At 38.0% G+C, this 21,771-nt stretch overlaps 1 protein-coding gene across 2 annotated transcripts in view; it reads right to left on the minus strand.

The window, feature by feature from the left end:
* Window positions 1–15,531: 15,531 nt before the first annotated feature.
* The window catches only part of POLR3F (RNA polymerase III subunit F), a 95,616-nt gene continuing 89,376 nt past the window's right edge, over window positions 15,532–21,771 (minus strand). For both annotated transcript variants that reach the window (XM_026718713.2, XM_087930555.1), the window contains one exon: window positions 15,532–15,860. In XM_026718713.2, the coding sequence (XP_026574498.1) occupies window positions 15,783–15,860 (78 nt within the window). In that variant the 3' untranslated portion in view covers window positions 15,532–15,782. The remainder of the gene's footprint in view (window positions 15,861–21,771) is intronic.

The following is a 21,771-nucleotide window of genomic DNA, read 5'->3' on the forward strand; positions in this document are numbered from 1 at the left end:
ATGGAGCATAATTTGCTGAGTGTCTCTAGTTTAGACAAGCAAGGGTTTGAGACCACATTTGTAAATGGGAAGTGTCTCATAAAGGAAAATGGCAAAGTGTGTGCAAAGGACATAAAGCAATGTTTTGCAGGAACAAAATTTTCAGTGTGCACAAATATTTGGAAATGTGGCACAACATGATTCATGTGTTCATCTTTTGCACCTACCAGCTTCAAAGTTGTTCAAAAGATGGAACAGTTTGCAGAAGGGTTGCATGTAAGGCATATTTGGATTGTGCAGTATGCAAAACATCAAAGTCCAAGGCAATCTCAGTGAGCAAGAGTAGCACAAGGCAGACAAGAGCTCTAGAGCTGGTACATGCAGATTTGGTTGGGCCAATGCAAGCCAGTTTGGGAGGAGCAAAGTATACATTACAGCAGGTTTGGGTTCTGCTATTTATTAAACAGTAAAATTGAGGTGCTACAGAAATTCAAGCAATGGGTAAACTTAGTTGAAAGAAGGTATAAACAACAGGTGTGTCAGCTGTAAACTGATAGAGGTTCAGAATTCATGTCAACAGGTTTTCAACTTGTTGAAAAAAAGCCTAACAAGGCCAAGGTGAAATTGAACAAGGCCATTTATGAGCTGAAGCAGTCAGCTAGGAATTGGAATATATGTTTAGATACTGTGTTGAAAAGTCTTGGGTTCAAGAGTTGCAAGGCTGATGGTTGCATATACACTGGAAAGTTAAAAGGTGGGGATTGTCAACTATTAGCATTTGTGGATGATCTTTGCTTCATTGCAAAGGATGTATCACAGGTAAACAAATTTGCTAAGAAGTTGGAGAAGAAATTTGAATTAAAGAATTTGGGAGAAATAAAAAATTATTTCGGTGTGGAGATAATCCATAATCTAAGTCCATAATCTTCACAGCACGCCTTATGCTTTATAGAGCCTTGGGCCTTTATAAAATGATCTACTATATTGTTTTCTGACATAGTATTCTAGCTTAATCATCTTACTTTGCACACATTGTCTCACATTTAAATATCTTAAATCTGTGTGTTTCGTTCTTGTTTTAACAGCAATATTTGAAGCCATCTGTATTGCTGATTGGTTATCTTCATAAACAACAATAGGATCTTTTACATCAATTCCCATATCAATCAATAATGGTTTATACAAAACTAAATCTGTACATAATAAAGACAAACATGAAAATTCACCCTCCATTGTTGACAAACTTAGATGTTTCTGTCTAATAGATCTCTATCCAATCAATGCTTTTCCCAATAATACAGAGTACCTGATGGAGATTTTCGTGTATTTATGTCTGTAGCAAAACTTGCATCAGCATATGCAGTCAAATTCAGCTCATCTTTTGGCTCCAAATACAATGCATAATGCATTGTTTGTTTCAGATATCTTAACACACGTTTAGCAGCTTGCCAGTGCCTTTCAGTCGGCTCAGCGTTAAATCTCGCTAATTGATTAACACTGTATGAAATATCTGGCCTTGACCAATTACTGAGATAACATAAACTACCAATCAAGGACTGGTAAATGTTCTTATCAAAAATAGGACTTTGATCATCACTATGGCTAAACTCCTGGCTCATTGGTGAAGCCGGTTTACAAAGTTCCATTTTAAAACTTTTTAGTAATTGGTTAATTTTATCTGCCTGTGAGATTTTGTATCCTCCCCTAGTTCTATCTTTAAACCAAGATAATGTTTGATTTCTCCTAATTGTTTTATCTTAAATTTCTTTTCCAATAGTGAAATTATCTCAGTAGCTTCTTGTTCAGTTTTGGTGATTAATGCTATATCATCAGTAAATAATAGCAATAATGACATCATACCATTACTTTCTCTTTTAAACAAACATGGATCAGCCATGCCAGCTACAAAACCTATTTTAGTTAATTCTTTAACTATACATTGGTTCCACTCATATCCTGATTGCTTCAAACCATAAAGACTCTTTTAATTTCCAGCAATCATTATTATCAGTATTATCATTTTTGAGACCTAAAGGTTTCTTTAAATATATAGTGTGTTTGCAACAGTGCATGCAGATATGCTGTCTCTACATCCAAATGATTTAGCTGCCCACACTAATGCTGCCCTTATAATGTAGTAGCCTTCAGACTAGGTGCAAACACATCATCATAGTCATTTGCTGTCTGATTGAACTCTTGTGCTACTAACCTGGCTTTATGGGTAACAGTCGCATCCACACCTGTCTTAAGTTTATATATCCATTTGCATCCTATGGCATGTTTACCTGGTGGTGACTTAACATTTTCATATACCTCCAGTCTTTTTAATGATTCCAGTTCCTTATCCATTGCTTTCTGCCAAGCGCCTGATCCTTAGCAGGATACAGTTTTAGTTCATTATAATTACTTGGAACTGTATTCACATGGCATACAACACTAGCCTGATATCTATCAGGTGGTCGTGTTACACAGGTTGAATGTCTTGGTAATTCAGGGCTTACTGGTAGGCTTTCCTGTGCCACCTGCTCCTGTTCTTCTATTTCTTTCTGTGCTTGTTCTCCTACTTCGTCCTGTTCTTCCTCTTTATTGGCTATTTGGGGTTTACTGATTTTATCTTTGGGGACTATTTGGGTGTCAATAATAATATCATTGCTGGATTCCTGTTCCAGTTTATCCCACCCAACGTGCTCGAGAAATTTTGCACTAGCACTACAATAAACATGAGCTTTGCCTGGATCCCAGAATCTAAATGATCTCATAACCCACAAAAAATAACTTCTTAGCTCTATGTTGCCCTTTCAGTCTTACTTGTGAGGGAATATGCACCCGTGCTGGAGCTCCAAATGTGTGTAGATAACTTAAATTTGGTTTTCTGCCATGCCAATGAGTGAATGGCAATTCTCCAGTTGTTGCATTAACTACATTGTTCAAAACACGATTGCTACACATTATGGCTTCACCCCACAGTGTTTCAGGTAAACCTGAATCAGATAACATAGTGCGAGCCATGCTTGTAATGTTTGCCCTCTTCGTTCTACAAATGAGTTATGTTGTGGTCTGTAAGGTGCAGAACGTTTATGCTCAACATCAGCCAATTTCAACATATTTTGGAATCTTTTGTTAACAAATTCAGTCCCATTATCAGTTACTAAAGTAATTACTTTACTTTTCATTTTTCTCTCAGCAAACCTTAGCCAGTTAAAGAAATGTTGGAATGTTTCTGTTTTGTTTTTCATAAGATAGCAGAAGCCATATCGTGAGTAATGGTCCCTAATACTCAAAATATAACAGGCACCTCCTAAACTTGGTTTTTTAGAACAAATTATGTCAGCAAAAACAACCTCTAAAGGTTCTTTGGTCTTAAACCCATTTAGTCTGTTTGCTAGAGTAACCTTACTCTTTTCTTGACTACAAGTATTACAGTGTAAATAATTGCTACAGGGTTTCAATTTTATTCCCTCTGACAATTCAACAGTTTGAGCATTTTGAAATTAATGTGCCCTAGACGTCTATGTAATAAATGTATACATTCATCACGTGGCTTAACATTGTTATAAACTGAGTTAGCCATCTTCAGCTGATCATCATGTATTACATATAAATCATTTTTTAAAGTAGCAGTAACACTTTTACCCTCTTTCTCTATTATACAGTTATCTCCCCTAAAGGTTACTACATAACCAATATTAACTAAAGCCCTTACTGATAATAAATTAAATTTTAGTTTAGGTACATATAACATAGTTAAATGTTCGTTTATACAAGAACAATATGCAGTACCTTCACCTGATGCGTTCATCTTCCATCCATTTGCCAATGATACATGTTGTTTACTTGTGGACATCTTTACAAACCTTCTATCTTTAGTAATGCATTGCGATGCTCCACTATCAACAACCCACAAATCTTTGTTTACAGTTGAATTGCTAGACATAGCTAAACTAACATTCTTCTTGGTCTTCTGGTGATTACCAGTATTCTGTCCTTCTCTTTTCTTACAGAAACTAGCTATATGTCCCCTAGTCCCACAAGAAAAACATTTCCTAACAGTATAGGCAGTTGCAGATAAATCCTCTTCTTGTGGTTGTTCCTTCCTCAGTTGGTTCCTATCCAGCCGTATTCTTGCTTCTTCTAGCAACCTTCCAGTTATTTCAGTCAATGTCAGTTTATCTCTGGGCAGGACTTCCAGTGAAGATACATAGTCATCATAACTTTCATCCAATGAGGAAAGAATGATGTAAACTTGATGCAGCTCTGAAAATATCAGTTCTTTTTCATGTAGCTCTTGAAAAGTTCTTTTCATGAAGTTCAAATGAGCTAACATATCTCCACCTTTCAGAAGACATGCTCTAAACGGTTTACGTGTAAGATGTATGTGTGCACCTACACTGTCACGAACATAAATCCTCTTCAAATTCTCCCAACACCTAGCAGCAGACTCTTCTCCATGAATATGGACTAGCTGCTGGTCACTCAGTGTTAGTCCAATTATACAAAGAGCTCGTTCGTTGTTCTGGTTAAAGTAAGCAAGCTTCTTGGCATTATCCTCATTTTCTGGATCCCAAGCATTTACATCTGGTGGGTCTTGAACTACATTCCATAAACCTTCTTTACGCAGAAGTAGACTGCACTTCATAGACCAGGAAACATAGTTTGTTCCATCCAACTGGGTTATCAGTGATAGACTTGTTGAAGTGTCTTGTGCCATCTTTATCAGGATAGTAAACCACAATTAAACAGTAAACAGCTGTCTGTATACAGTACTGTGCATTCACACTAACTCTCAGTTATCTGAGCCTGGTATGGCCTGGGCCCATAACCAGTGTTGAGGTAATTCCCCGTTAGGAGAATGAGCGCATACAGGGAGACGTATAGAGAGTAGTGTTGGAATAATACACACAGAGAACACAGATACACTGTACAGTAAATGTAGGTTTTTACTTCCAGAAAGGTTTAAGCAAAGTCCAAAATAAGCAATCCAAAGTCATTCACAGGTAAAATCAGTCAGTTTTTCAATCCAGGGATAATCCAAATATCAAAGTCCAGTGTCAAAAACAGTTCAGTATCAGGCTTACATTAAATCCAGTAATATCAGTCAATTAGAAGAAATTGAGCAACGGCAATACTTTCCAACAGAAGGAAACAGAGATAGAGTCACACTCTCTTCTGAGATTAAGACTAAACAACCCAAGTTTCTGGCTCCATCTTATGGCTATTTGAGGAACCATACCCAATTGCAGTTTTTGCAATCTCTTAAAAGACATATAGTACTAAAATGTTTATCCTGGTTTATATATATTTCTAACCCAAAATACCTGTTAGGTGACTTATATTCCTAACAGGCTTTAAGTCCAGAAAGCAAACAACTGTATCCATTTCTACTATGGAGGCAGAATTTATTGCTTTGTCTGAACTCTGTTCAGAGGTAACTTGGTATGTAAAGCTGTTACAGGATTTAAATGTAAAGGTAAATGATGCTGTAATCATCCACGAGGATAATGCTGCCTGCATTAAAATGGCAACAGGTGATAGAGTGAAAAATAGAAGTATGTGGACATTAAATATTGTAATGTAAGGTTCCGGTGGTGACGTGGGATTGAAGCGGCACAAAATTCAGCAGTCCGGTGGCCGTCCGAGGTCCAAAAATTGGTCCTGGGGGGATTGATGAAGAAAAGGGGAACCTTCAGAGATGTAGAGGGAAGGTGCAATCCCTAGCAACGTGAACGGAGGAGCCCTCAAAGCAGGAGCTGAAGAGTTGGCTTTTAATGGCCCATCCAGAGACCTGACATCCCACAAGAAAAGAAAGGGAAGCAAAGAGGGAGAACGGTGTGTTATAAGCAGTAAGAGCGGAGGAGTTTGGATTTGTGGAAGTGCTGAAGAAATAGTGAACCCAGAGTGACAGCGAAAGCAAAAGCTCAAAGCGGCACATGGACAAACAGCGAACAGCAAGGAGAGCAGAAAAGAGAGGACGGAAAGTGGTGCCAGCAATAGTGAAGGAAGGAACAAAGAGGAAGAGAAAGTAATTAGACTGATCGTAATCGGATTTAAGAGGTGAAAGATGGTTGAACAGGTGGTTGAATTTCCTTGAGCTTCCAAAAGAACAACACTGTAGCAGCAGAAGAAACAAAGAAGCAGATATAAAGACTAAGGAAAGGAGAGTGACTGTGACAGTGCATAATTTGGAGAGCCAGACATTTTGAAGGTGGAAAGTAAAAATTAACTCTTTGAGTTCACAGCCTCCAGCACTACAGTAAGACTCAAGTAATTTGATTGGAATTTTCAAAGTAGTTATGTTTAAAAATAATTGTTAATTGTAATCATAAACTCATATTTATATATGTAAATATATTGTGGCTAACTTTTTCTTTTTCTCTGTAGTGCTTTATATTTAGTGATAAAAACTTTTCTACATCTATGTTTATATAGTTATATATTGATTAGACCTTAAAGAAGAATATATATCCAGAGAAAAAGTGATTGTTTTTGCAAAGTAACTTAAAACATTAATATAATAATTGACCCATTCAGGATATTGTTTTTTCTCTTTTCTTAGTAAAGTATAATTGTCATTAAAGGTGTACTGGAATATAGAACTGTTACTTTATAAAATCATATTGACTGTTAGAGATAGGAAATTTATTGTATATGTTACATTGCAAATTAATTAACCGTTTAAATGTCTAACTATTTAAAGTATTAAGTAATTATTATAATAGAAATATATAAGAATATTTAGAAGTAATAGATCAGTAAAGTGTTAATACTACTGTTGCTTTGGTTATCAGGATTGATCCATAAAATTGCATAGTCTAAGTAACCTCTGGAATTTAGTGGAATAATTGGGACCTAGTATGAGACAGAGTTACAGACTGCAAGGTAGAATAAAGACAGAGACAGAAATTAGGGGAACACTGAATGGTGTTGTGGGAGAAGATAGAAAAAATACTAGGACAGCAACATAGAATGTTACAAAAAATGACAGGTATTACGACAACTGCAGTGAAAACCAGGAAGAAACCCACCCCAGCAACAGCTACAGCAATACCATCCCCATCTACACAAAGATCTATAGAAAGAATGTTTGCAACAGATAAAATAACTTCCATGATGAATGCACAGACCATGCAGGCCACTTTATTATCAATACAAGAAACGATGATAAAGCTACAGGAAAGTATGACCAGAAACCACAGAGAAATTAAAACAGAAATGGAGGAAGTGAAAAGGGAAAATGAGAAACAACATCCAGAAGCTAGATGAGAAAGTGGGTCTGATTCAAGAAGTTTTACAAAAAAAAAAAAGATAAAAAGATTACAAATGATTGAGAAGAGAACAGGAAAAACAGAACAGAAATTAGAATTGGTACATCAGAAAATGAAAGAATGGAATAAGGAAGTGGAGGACTCACTGATCCAGCTGGAAATGGAGAGAGCCTCATTTTACCTGTGATTCCAGAGTGTGGAGGACATGAAAGAGGAACATTTAACAGCAATAATGGCCAAGATAATTGCAGAGACACTCCAAAGAGACAAGAGAGAGATAATTAATGAGTTGGACGAAGTCTACCGAGTTTACACAAACTACACTAGACAATTCAGACTGCTAAAAGAAGTTCACATCCATTTTGCACGAAAAAAAGTGAGGGATATAATCTATAAAATTACTAGAGATGAGCCAATGTCCTATAAATTATTACATAAAAGCAAATCCCAAAAAGAGCATGTGAACAATGGAAAGAATAACGTTTCTTGGCGGCCTGACTTAATAAAAACAATATACTGTTTAGATGGATAACACCAGATGGAATGTTGGTGTCGTGGCAAGGGAAGAAGATTAAGCTAGATAACATGGAGAAAGCGCAAGACTTCCACAACCTACTGGTAGGCACAGAAGAACTGGGTAGCAGCAGAGAAGAATTGGAGTTGGCCAGCCAAGAGGACCAACAATTGGAGAAGAGAGAAAAAAAGCAGGCAGAAGAAAAAAGAAGAAGGACCACAGGAAGACAGCAGAGTAAGAACAAGGTCACAAGCAGAGGCAAGGAACAACAGGAACTAGTTAGTAGCAGCAAAGAAGAAAAATAGAAGATAACCTGAAAATACTGTCTGTAAATATAAATGGACTCAATTCCCCAAGTAAATGGAACCAAATCTTTAAGAAATTGGCAAAACAAAAAATGGATATAGTGTGCCTCCAGGAGGTACACATTAGAGCTCAGGGTAAAAAAATATCTACACTATAAAAAATTAGGAAAACTCTATGAAGCACTAGCAGAAGAAGAAAAAGAGGGGTAGCAATTTGTGTTAGAGAAGGAATAAGAGCAGAAGTACTCTATGTAGATTCAGCAGGTAGAACATTAATGTTAGAAATCGTATGGGAACAGAGGAAACTACTACCAGTCATAATATATGCACCTAACAACAAGAAAATTATTATAAAAAAATTCATGAGAAAATCCTAAACCTAGGTAAAGAAGATATTTGTATGATAGGGGACTTTAATGCAGTCATAGACACACAAAAAAATTATCATAATATCAGTAAAATGAAAAAAAAAAGAATACCTGTTATGTCTCCCCTTTAATTGCAGGTGAGCAAAATGAAATAAAGCAGTTCCAGAAATATCACAAACCAAAAAGCAAACCCTCACAAGAGGACTGCTGAAGTATTTTCAGTTCTCAGCAATAAATCCAAACTCTGTCCGGCAATCCTGACGTGGCTATAAATCTCAATGCCTCAAAGAGTTCTCTTCGTGTGTTCACTCCCATAAATCACTTTGTTTCTGGAAAAGTTCACCAGTCAAGCTGTTTCCTTTTATCCTCTAAGGGGCGTGTTAATCTCCTTAATCAGTCACTGGCTCGACGCCTCCTTCCCAATTGAGATTGACGTCTCAATCTCCGTCTATTTCGTACATCAAGCCAGGATCTTTCCAAGTTCTCTTCTTCGCTGGAAAACTCTCGCATGTGTTCCTGGTTAGCTATTCCCGGCTGTTGCTCAGCCAGAAGAATCAGAGGAGGTCGAAGGTCCTGATATCTCTATTAAATCAGGTTCGTCTCTCCTAGTTAAATCCATTTCCACATCCTGGCTACTATCCAAATCACTCAGCAGTGCCGGCTCATAATTCACTGCCATATCTTCTTCGCTTGAGCTCACATCTGCCAACAGAACAGATTCCAACTCCGGAGTCACAACAAATACCCTTCCAAAAACGTTTTTAATATGGCAGAACAAAATTTAACAGACATTTAGACAATACATAACCCAAAAGAAAAGCGGTTCACCTTTTATTCCATTCCCCATAAATCATGGTCAAGAATTGATATGGCTTGATTAAGTAAAACTCTAGTGAAGGATATAGCCCAAGTAGAAATAGCACCAAATGTGTGGGCAGACCATAACCCACTAATAGTAACATGGAAAGGCCAACAGAAACAAAGAGGGAGATGGACATTGAACCCACAAATTCTGAGAGATAAAGAATATTTAGAAAAAATAAAAAAAATAATTAGAAATGTTTTTTGGAGTGAATACAAAAGAACATACTTCCTTACAGAATCTGTGGGATACAACAAAGGCCTATCTATGAGGATTAACTATTGCTTATAATGCCAGAAAGGAAAAAGAAAGTAATTAATTACAGAACAAGATTAGAAATTTGGAAATAGAAGCACATTTAACATCAGGGAATTATAAGTAAATGTAGTTTAACCAAACATAGACTGAATATACTAGAACAGGAAAAAAATTTAAGAGCCCTAAAATTGGTAAAGCAAAATTATTTTGAAAATGCAAATAAGCCGGGAAGGTGGCTTGCATATAAGGAAGGGGAAAAAAAGATGGATTCAGCAGTTACAAGATAATGAGGGAAAGGTACAAAATAATATGCAAAAGAAAAAAGAAATAGTACTGGAATATTTTAATGAACTTTACAAGCAAGAAGAAAGGAGTGATGAGAAAATTAATCACTACTTAGAGGAAGAAAATATCCCAGTTCTTACAGAAGAAGAAAGGGAAAGATTAAATGATCACTAAGGAGGAACTAAAAGAGGCAATTAGTAAACAAAACAAAAATAACAAAACTGACGGATTACCAGCAGAAATATATAAAATATTAGGTGAAATATTTGATCCAATTCTTTTAGAAATTTATAATGAAGTACCTACAGGGGCAAGGCTACTAATGTCGTGGAGAAAAGCGTACATAACATTAATACTGAAGGAGGGTGCAGATACCACTTACATAAAAAAATATAGACCAATCTCTTTATTGAATGCTGATTATAAAATATATATGAATATAATGGCTGATAGATTGAAAAAAATATTGAGTAGAAACATACATCCAGATCAAAACAGTTTCCTACCAACAAGACAAAAAACAATACAAGGACAATATTAGATGTTTTGGAGTACTACGAGGCACACCCAGAAAAACAAATTGCATCAGTTTTTCTGGATGCTCAAAAAGCCTTTGATAAAGTAAACTGGCAATTTATGATGCAGCAAGTAAAGGAGATGAAATTTGGGGACAAATTTGAAAAAATGTCAGGGTCAATATACTCAAATCAAAAAGCACGGATAATAATTAATGGAGATTCATTCAAGATAGGAAAAGGAGTCAGGCAGGGATGTCCACTTTCACTTTTGCTCTTTATCATGACATTAAACATTTTGTTGAGGAGAATAAGATTGAATTCAGAAATAAAGGGATTAAGAATTGAGCAAGAAGAATACAAGGCCCAAGCTTTTGCAGACGACCTTGTATTCTTCATAGAAGAACCAATAAAATCAGGACCAAACTTAATTAAAGAGATAGAGAGATATGGAGAAGTAGCAGGTTTAACAATTAACAAAGATAAAACCAAAATGATAACAAAAATTTAATGAGAGTCAAAAAAAAATTAGTAGAAGAATGGGTGTACAAATTGTTAAAAAAATTAAATATTTGGAAATCTGGCTCACGGCAAGATGTTCAACAATAAAAGAAGATAATTATGTAAAATTAGTACAGGAAATAAAAAGGGACTTAGAAAAATGGGAGAAAATACAATTATCAATGTTAGGGAGAATTGCGACCATTAAAATGAACATCTTGCCAAGACTACTATTTCTTTTTCAAACAATCCCAGTAAAATTGGACATTTTTTAAATAAATTAAAATTATTACGAAATTCATTTGATCAGGAAAAAGGGTGAGAATAAAACTAAGTGCACTACAAGATAATAGATGCAGCGGTGGATTTGGACTCCCTGCCTGGGAACTATATTATAAAGTGGCAGCTTTAATGTGGATTAAAGAATGGGCCAATTTGAGAAACAAAAGAATTCTAACTCTAGAAGGGCATGATTTGTAGGAGGGGTGGCATGCCTTCATGTGGAACCCTGGAAACAAGATCTACTCTTATTTTAACAGACATGTAATTTGAAATTCATTAATGAAGATTTGGAAAGAGATTAAACATAGATATTATATAAAGATTCCAGGGTGGGTATCCGTCATGGAGGTATTGAGCCACCTCAATGCATTAGAAACTGGAAGAAGGATTAGATACTACCATGTTATAGACTCCCAAGGAGTACTAAAGACAAATCAAGAACTTAGAGAGCAAGGGATGAAGATATGGTGGCCATATTTACAACTTAAAATGTGGTGGCCATATTTACAACTTAAAACGAGGTACAAAAAAGATGTAGAAGAATTTGGAATAGAGGTAAAGCTGAATCAGTTAGACAAAATATTAGAGGGAACAGATGAAAAAATAATCTCCAAAATGTACAACTACCTACTAGAATTTGAATTGGCAGAAGAAATAGTCAAGGGCCCAATGATTGCATGAGCAAGGAATGTAGGACACAACATCAACCTGGAAGATTGGGAAATAATTTGGAAGCAAAATTATAAAGTAACAAAATTGGCGGTCTATAAAGAGAATCAATACAAAATGTGTTATCGGGGGTATCCGGCACCCTCAAAGTTATCTAATATGTATCCAAACCTAAGTCTGCTTTGTTGGAAATGTAAGCAAATGAGGGGTACCTTCTTCCACGCTTGGTGGCTTTGCCCAAAAATTAAAAAATACTGGAAAAAAATAATTTGGATAAAAGAAATTACAAATATCCAATTAGAATTCAAGGCTGAAATATTTTTATTGGGAATGATAAAAGGTGATCACGCAAAAGAAACAAAATATCTAATTCTTCATATAATTACTGCAGCAAGAATAGCCTTAACACAATGCTGGAAGGGCAACCAAATGCCAACAATCTGATAATCCAGAAGGTCCTTGAATGCGCCAAAATGGACATACTTACCAAAAACTAAAGGATGAGGCAGACTCAAAATATAATACAGATTGGGAAAAATGGTACAATTGAATTAAGGATAAAAACCAGAGAATAAAAAGATAAGGAAAGGAAAAAATAAAGTGGTTAGATTAAGAGTGTTTACCAGAAACAGGAAATGATTATTAGAAAAAATGTTTTTGAGAAAAAAATACACTGTCTAGTTAATTAGAAACATATATGTTGCATGTGTATTGGTATTGTTTTTTTTGTTTTTTTCTACATTGATTTCATTTTTAACAAAGTGTGTTGCATTGTGCATTGTAATAAACTTTATTATAATCTTTAATAAAGTTTATTTTAAAAAAATTAAAAAAAAATTGAAAGAGAAGCCATCAAAGATAAATTGATTAGCTTACTTCACTGTGTGTCAAAAGACAATCTGGCCAACATAATGACCAAGCCACTGGGTGGAGTGCACCATAGGAAGAATATAGTTAATTGGATTTATATCTCTTCCAGAGGAGTGTCAGAGTATATTAATTAACTCGCAGAGACATGGTTAACAAAGCCAGCAAGTCAGTATGCATGGCAACAGACCAGCCAATAGGAGCTGCAGACCGGGTGTTGTTTGACTCTGCATGCTTTGCTGAGAATTGGAACTGAAACTAGTAATCTGCTCTGAGCTCCTGAGTTGCTGTTTGTAACTTCCACATTGGAAGAATCTACTACTGGTATTGTAAACTTTACTTCCTGTTAAGTTTATAAAGAAGTTAATGAACCTGCTGAATCAGTCATCTGTGTGTTTTCTGGACTTGAATTTCTGCTGCAACTCTCACAGGGAGCCCAATTAAACATTTAGTATATCCCGTGTCTATCACTACTTCTATTTCCCCTTGCACCCCACTCTCTGTTACTATCAACTTTACTTTGACTGCAAAAGGGTGGATAGCAGCATTCATCATCAGGTCGTTCTCTCTGCTGCTGGTTCCTGGAGGAACTTCTCTGGCTGGAAATTCCTCACCTTCCTCTGTGGGAAGGGGAACCTCTACGGCTTGCCAGGCAAAATGGCTCGCATCCGGTGGCTTCCTCAATGCTCTTCTGCTTCTAGTTGCTGCAGTTGGCTGAGGCTGTGGAACAGGCACAGGAGCTAGGCACTCATAAGCCCGGGTGGCCCGATTGACCACAGGGGTAGCACTTGATGGTGCCAGTCTGCAGAGCAGGTGTCGGCTCAAAAGGCTTTGCTGGGGTTCATCGGCCCAGAGGTCTCCTCACTGGTTTCTCTGTTGGGGGTTTCGGTGTGGATTTATTTCTATATCCATCACTATAGTCATAGTGTACCAATCCTGCAACCACTCGGGTACCCTACGAATGCCACATGCTTTTCTCACTTCCTGATCTATTGCTTCCTTGAAGTAGTGGAGGAGGATTCTATCGGGCTTGTGCCTGAGGTTTCCTGTCACTCTTCCGAACTCCCAGACAAAGTCCTTAATGCAGCAATTTCCTTGCTTCATTGTCTTTATTATGGCCTCATTCTCGTTCATGCGGTTGGTGTCTTTGAATCTGGCCCAGTGTAGCTGGACGAATCCATCTGCCTTGTCTAATTCAGCAGCCCCCTCATCGTGTAGCTGGGCTATCCAATTTGCAGCGTCCCCTTCATTCATCCCTTCTGTGATCGCTGACACTAGGTCACGGTCCAACTGGCATTGGTTTCCATACTGGTCTATGTGCGCACAAATTCAGCTAAGGAAATACGCCAGCTTCCCTGGGGTCCCATCAAAATTTGCTCTAAATCTAGGCAGCTGCAAGGGATGCAGGCTGGTCAGCTGGCAGACTGGTAAAGCAGCAGAGGTCTACACCAACCGAGGGCCTAGTTGTCGTTTTCTCATACTTTTGTAATAGAAAATCCAAAACCCATTCCCTGTACCCATAAGTCCATCACATGGTCCAATCACCAGCTGTCCCAACTGAAGACATCCCTCCAACCATTCCTTTCCCAGGTGCAGGATGGCTTGTCCTTGAGTCAAAAGAAGAATGTTGTTATGTCTAAACTTCCACCTCTCTGTAAGATCCCCCCTCCCAAATTCCCAGGCACTAGAATGTGGCAGCATGGAAGCTTCTAAATAAAATATGGCTTCCAAAGCTGATACCAAGACTCTGAGGCCTTGGCTTCCTCAAAAATTCTGTTTATTGGGTATATCATTTCAGCACAGTCAGAGGTGAAACCAACACTGCAAATTCCCATGTTTTTGGTATAATTAAAGAATAGATATTGTCCACCCCTTTGTCACAGGTCACGTTAGCCAACCAATCGGGTGAACTCAGCACTCCTTCCTGCCATTGTTATGACACACTGATTTGGAGGAAAATATAATCAGTCTGACTCTGAGACAAATTTGGCAGGTTCTGACTTTTCCAGGTAACAAATTCTACAGTTTTGGTCAAACACACACAGGATTGGTTTGCATTTTAATAAATTTTCAAGAGATCTGTTTTTCAATATTAAAGTAAAAAACATTTTGTCAGGCTACAGAACTTTTTCCTGTTCAATTAACAAGAATGAACTTCTGAACAAAAACGTATCAAAAGGAATCCTTTATTGAGATGAGACAATTCACGTAGGAGTTCAAAGCAGCATCTGAGGTCCCTCAAGCATACAGGGATAGATAAGGGAGTTTAGAAACCCTTTCCCTTATCTCAATGTGCATTTCATGAAACAAAAGCCAGTATGTTAATTCCCCTCCCCCACCCCTTCTGTAGAAATGATCTTTTTCAGAGTTTCCCAGGGCATACCTAATTTTCCCCCACCCCCTTTTTAGAACGAACTTTTCCAGAGATTCCCAGGACACATCTCACTGTGGAATTTTTATGATCTTCTCATCTCCTGGCTATGCCTCTCAGAGGTGATAGGTTCTGGCCATCTGGCTTTTCCCCCTCCATTGTATCATGTGTGGGTTATACAAATTCGATATAAGATTAAATATATTTAGGTTACATCAAGAAAGAATTTCTTTATCAGTCTCCCCCCGTTTTCTTCCTCCACTGAAGAAATGACAGATACACGGATCTGACACATTTATATTATTGAATATAGCACCAACTCCAATTTCAGTGTTCCACTAACATATAGAACGCATTGCCACTTTTGGAAATTCTCTTGCCATTTTAATATTTTTTTTCACATCTGGGTGGACTGCATTCCCGATTTCCAGTTCCATGAAATAAGTGAACTAAAGGTTCCACTAATAAGACAATCTTAACACATACTGCAGGATTCAGTTGCAATTCACGGGTTCATTTTATTTAGCACAGTAAACTCTTAGTCAAAATTTAATTTGTCTCCTGAAGCTCTGTTTTATTGTATCCCTATGTATCTTACTACTTGGAAGCAGAAATATAGATTCAATCCAACAGAAGCTCATTTAGCAGATGGCACAGCAGTCAACCCAATGCCCAAGCAGTTTTCTAATAAAAAGTTTGATTCATCAGGTTTAAAGCTTCAGAGCCAATTTCTTCATTTGACCCCTAAAATTCTAGCCATTCCATCATGTAAATACAGTTTGCAGGAGATACTTCTCCACCTTCATGGCAATCATCAAAAACCTAGGAAGGGAATAAGATAGAAATACGATATATAATTTGATCAATCAAATTGTGTCAAACCAATATTTTCAAACAATTCTGTGAACAATTTATATATAAGTAACCTTATTTCTAAACTCTGTAAGCGTAGAGTGGTGCTAGCTGCTGCTCAGAGAAGAATCTATGAGTCCACAAAGACACTCAAATTACACAGAATAACAGAATTGGAAAGGATTTGGAAGTCTTTGAGTCCAAGCAGGAAACTCTGTAATGGGTGTTGGCAACTCGCAGCTCTGGAGCAGCATGCGGCTCTTTGGGCCCTCTGCTGAGGCTCCCTGTCCCATCAATGGCTGGCCCTGTCTCTCTCCTGGCCTGAGAAGGTAAGGGCAATGGCAGGGGATGGAGAATGGCCGGGGCTGATTCTCCAGCGCCTCACTCTTGCTGCTTGTTGGTGCTAGGTGTGCCTTCTGGTCCTTGTTGGTGCTGGGCATGCCTTGCAACCAATGCCGGCCTTGCTAACATGAGGGTTAACGGGGTGGGAATGGGATCTGGGAGGCAGGCGTGACGGAAAGGGGGATGGGCCCACAGCACCCAGCACTCAGGGTAGCAGGAAAAGGGGGCTGACCCTGCCAAACCTCGGACTCCCACCCCGGTGATCAGGCTTGGAGAAAGCCAGAGTGCCCTTGCCAAAGGTACTTGCCCAACAGCCAGTCCCCGTCCCCCCGTCTCTCTCTCTGTATGTGTGTATCTCTCTTGCACTGTCTCTGTGTCTCTTGTCTCTCTCTATCTTGGAAAGCCATGGCTGGGACAAGCCAGCAAGCTCTCTTTGGGGCTCTTGGCTAGTCCTTTTATTTTTTCTTTCTGGAAATGTGGGCTGGCTGAAACGATCACCAGGCAGGGCAGAGGCTTCCCTTCAGGAAACCCTCATCTCCCTCCTTCTCTTCTCATGACCAGGGGCTGTGGCGGGGCCAGAAGGATGCGCACGCATGGGGAGACCCTCCTTAAATGAGTGCCGAAGTGCAGCAAAGGCACGCGTGGGATGGTCAGCTGCTCACTTAATGAGGGTCTGAACAGGACACAGCTTCTCTCCTGCACTAAGGCTCTGGCCATAGCCTTGCCATGTTGTCATTTCCAGCAGCTCTTTGGCCAAGCATGGAGGGCACGAGCTCCAACCTAAAGCAGCAGGAAGCTAAGGCTTCATTACATGCAAATATGATGCTAAGGCAGTACAGGGCCACTTTGCTCTTGCAGTAAGGCTTTGGTGACCCTCCTCCCCCTCAGGACCCCCTGGCCTGCTGTGGCAGGGCCAGGAGGGTGCACATGCATTGGGAGACCCTCCTCAAGCAAGTGCCAAGTGCAGCAAAGGCACGTGCGGGGCAGTTGGCTGCTTGCTTAAAAAGGGTCTCCTTCCTGGCCCACCACAACCAGCCAGGAGGTAGTGAGAGAAGGGGGTGGGAGAGGAGGATCACCCAAAGAAATAAAAGGAATAGCCAAGAGCCCCAAAGAGCTTGCTGGCTTGGCCCAGCTGTGACTTTGAGAGAGAGAAAGAGAGACATAGACACAGAGAGTGACACATAGAAAGGGGAAGAGAGAGGGGAAGATAGGGAGAGGGGAAGAGGAAGACATACAGAGAAAGATACAGAAAGAGGGGGGAGAGATACACACAGAGAGAGGAAGATAGGGAAAGGGACAGAGAGAGACACACACAGATACAGAAAGAGGGGAAAGAGAGATACAGAGAGGGGAAGAGAGGGAGGGGGAGAGAGATACAGAGAGAGAGCAAGGAAGATAAGGAGAGGAGAGAGAAGGGGAGAGAGGGGAAGAGACATAGAAAGGGAGGGGGAGGGGCAGAGAGATACAGAGATATAGAGAGAGCAAAGGATTTTGTGGCTGAGTAGGTGTGGCTAGGGGAGGTCATGTGACTGGGTGGGAATGAGTGACATCAAGTTGGCCACGCCCACCCAGGTTTTGTGGCTCCCAGTGGTTTTTTTCAGGTCCAAATGGCTCTTTGAGTGTTTAAGGTTGCAGACCCCTTCCCTATATCATTTCAGACAAATGATTGAGCCCCCACAACTTCTGAAGGCAAGCCACTCAACTGTCAGGAAATTTCTTATTTCTAGGATGAATCTCTTCTTGATTAGTTTACACCCATTGCTTCTTGTCTTATGTTCAAGTGCTTTGGAGAATAAATTGACCCTGTCTTCTTTGTGGCAGCTCCTTAGATATTGAAAGATTACTATCAAGTTACCCCAGTCCTTCTTTTAATTAGACTAGACATACTCAGTTCCTGCAACTGTTCTTCATATGTTTTTAGCTTCCAGGCTTCTAACTGCATTGCGCTCATGCTGGAAGCACCAAGGCCAAGGCACTTCCAGATTGAAAGGATTAATTGGTGACATCACTATTACTTGGGAGACACCAGTTGGGGGTTCCTTTCATGTCCCAAGCAGGACCTGGAACAAGAGAAGGGAGGTCACCCCACCTCACAGCAGCACTCAGGTTTTGAACGCAGGCTTGCTACTTGTCAAGCCAGCGTCCTAACCATGTGAGCTACAAAAGACTTAGTCCCTAATCATATGTTGATTGGTTGTGGTCTACTTTATCAAAAGCCTTAGTGAAGTCCAAGCAAATTATGCCAATGGCATTTAGCTGGTCCATTAACTTTGTCACTTTGTCAAAGAATGCAATAAGGATTGCTCGTAATGACTGGGTTCTGACAAACCCATGTTGGCTTCTGGATATAAGTGCTTCCTTCTAGGTGTTTGCAGATATGTTACTTGATTAGCTTGATTTGTCTTTTCCAGGATCTTACCAGGTATTATGAAGCACAAAAAAGTACAACTTCATCCAGAAACATCTCCCTCAACATTAGTTGACAGAATCCTAGAATAATCTGATTAATTTTATTAATCAATTAGACAATTGGAGACCAACGGTTGTTACTATAATCCTAAACTGCAATATTCAAATGCCATATTTTAAAATGGGCTTTGAAAGAGAACTTAGTGCAATAGAATAATGCAACAATAATCACAGTCTTAACTAGAAATCTAAAAGTTTTATTTGGAAGTAACTGAAGTCCATCAATAATACATTAATCTGGAGGGTAGAATTGAATATACCTGCCTAATGAAATAAGGGATGTCCTAAGCCAAATAAATCCTGTACCTTGAATGACATAGTGAAATCAAAGAGGCCTTGGGATCTTTGCAACTACACAGCTTTTCTTTCAGGAAGAGGGAAGCCCCACAGAGAAACATATATACATTTGTTGCTGAACTCAAATTTCCAAGTGCAATTACTTTTGCAAACAGCCAGTTTGATCTAATGGTTAAGGTATCAAGCCTGAAAGCAGGACGTTGTAAATTTAAGTCCTGCCTTAGCCTTGAAAGTCAGTTGGGCTTCTTTTCAGCCCAACCCACCTCAAGGATTATTGTGGGGAGGAAAGTGTGTCGTATACATTCACCACCTTGAATTATTTATAAAAATAATAAACGTGGGCTACAAATAATTAACAAAAAGATTGCCTTATGTTACAGACCATTTTAATTAACAGTAATTCAATTAAGTTTGATATACTGACAACCTTTTATGAACAGTAATTTGTGGGCCAAAAAATATGTATAATAGGTGCATTTCATATCCTGGTTGTTAGGAAGAAGCTTCAAGGACAAATGTCAATGGTAGCTGAGCAGGTTTTCATACATATTGATAAATCTGGTTTTTGTCTACTATTCTTTCTTGGAGGATTAATTTTCAATTATCTTTCAGGCAATTAGTTAAACTACTTTCTGGATTAGTCACCAGAAATATATTTCGAATACAACATTTACATGTTTTAACAGTTTAACCATTTTGTTTCTGAATATAATTTAAAGGGCTAATGTAATTTAAAGGGCTAATGTCAGTCAGTCTGTCTTTCCCTTCCCTTCCTTCCTTCCTTCCTTCCTTTTTTCCATACTACCCCAAAAATACATTTTCCACATGAAAATAGGAGAGAGCTTTGCCAACAGTCAGCTTATGCAATGGTGGCATTCAGCTGGTTCACACCAGTTCTGGAGAAATTTCTGAGCAGTTCGGTGAACCGGTTGTGGGAAGAAATATCCTTCCAACAGCCTTTTGTTTTTCCCACTTTATAGGACTAATCCTGCCAGGAAGGCAGGAAGGCAAATTCTGATGTGCCTCTGTGTTGTTTCTAGCCTAATCCCTTTATTGACCTGCTTATGTATTTTCAGCAACTGCCTTTCTGGATAAGCCTTGTCACAGTGTTACAGCAGCTAATGGTTCTTTTTTTTTTTAAGAACAAGTTTTATTGATTTTTGAAGACAAACAAAACATAAAACATAAAAGTATAAAACCTCCTTTCTAAAAATTACTTATAAATTTTAACAAGGCAAATAAAGCATTATTTTTTAAGACATAGTTCCACATTATCACATTTCCATTTAAACACATATATATCTTTTCCAAATTTCTCATTGTTTCTCCCTTCACTTTTATTCAATTATATTTCTTTCTATCAAAGTTTTATTAATTCTCACTCAGTCATAAGCACGCAAATACAAAACATAAAACAAGACATAAAAAGATAAAACCTCCTTAATTGTCATTTATACATGTCTTTTCCAAATTTCTCTCCCTTTAGTTTTATTCCTCCAAGGTTTTATTAATTCACAATCAAACATAGCTAACCAAAACACAAAACATAAAACATAAGACTTCTTTTGAAAAGTGGCTTAGCCCCGGGTTACATCTTTTTTTACAGACCTAAATCAAATTCATGCTCACCTTATATACCATTCATATCTTATTAACCATTTTATATTCTCTATATAACTTCTCCCTTCTTTTCACTCTCTTAATTATATTTTATTTATTTCATCTTATTTCAAAATCATTATGCTTGTATCTTTTGTCCGTTCTTTTCCAATCATCTATTTATCTCTTCTCTTTAGCAAAGAATTTCCCCTGTAATCACTTTTAAAGTGTGACGCCTTTCTATCTTTCCCCTAAAGTAAAACTTAAAATAATACATAATTTCCATCCTGATTCTGTGTAGTGCATTCTACATATTACATCTTAAAATAAAAGAATAATAAACTTATAGTATAGTTAAGTATATAATTTCCATTCTAATTCTAATTCTAATTAGTACATTATTTTAGAATAAGAAAATGAAATACTAAGTTTATAATAACATTAAGACAATAACAAATTAAACTATAACTAAACATTATTCTCCTTAATATTTTATTAAATATTGAGATCTATCATTATTAAACATTTTAATATTTTAATATCTTATTAAATATTCCAATAGACTATTTCAAATGCAAATACTACAATACTATCTTATGTACTCTTGCAGAATCTTTCTTTAATTATACACTATCCTTTATCTCTAAAAAAAATCTGCTTTTTGGCATCTTGTTCCAGCCTGTGGCTTTTTTCCCCTACTTCCCTCCCTTTCTTCTCCAGTCTTGTCTCCCCACCCCTCTCCTAACCTCCCCCTTTTTAACTTCTCCTCTGTTGTAATTCTCTTTTCAATTGCTTTCTAACATTGTACCTTTTTTTCACCCTATTTTTCTTTTTCTTGGTTGTTTTATTAAATCTTAAAATTCTCATTTTTCCTTCCTCTCTTCCCATTTTCTTTCTTAATCGAACTTTTTAGTCCATTAAAGATGGCTTCTTCCTTTTCTTCTTCTCCTTCTCCTTCTTCCTCAAGTATTTGCTGGTACATAGAAACCGCCATTTCTAAAAAGTGGAAGTCAGCTCCCAAAGAATCCTTGCCATTTTGTTCTCTTCCTTTTAATTTTTCATATTCCATTTTTAGTTCATCCACAGATGGTGCCATTGTAAATTTTTAAAAACAACCCAGATGTTTTCGACTTCCGGCTTGTGGTGCTTCGGTGCAGGCAGGAATCCATGACTG

The sequence above is a fragment of the Pseudonaja textilis genome, chromosome 3, assembly GCF_049901715.1.
Source record: "Pseudonaja textilis isolate UNSWEBS1 chromosome 3, rPseTex1.2, whole genome shotgun sequence".
Taxonomy (NCBI): Eukaryota; Metazoa; Chordata; class Lepidosauria; order Squamata; family Elapidae; genus Pseudonaja; species Pseudonaja textilis.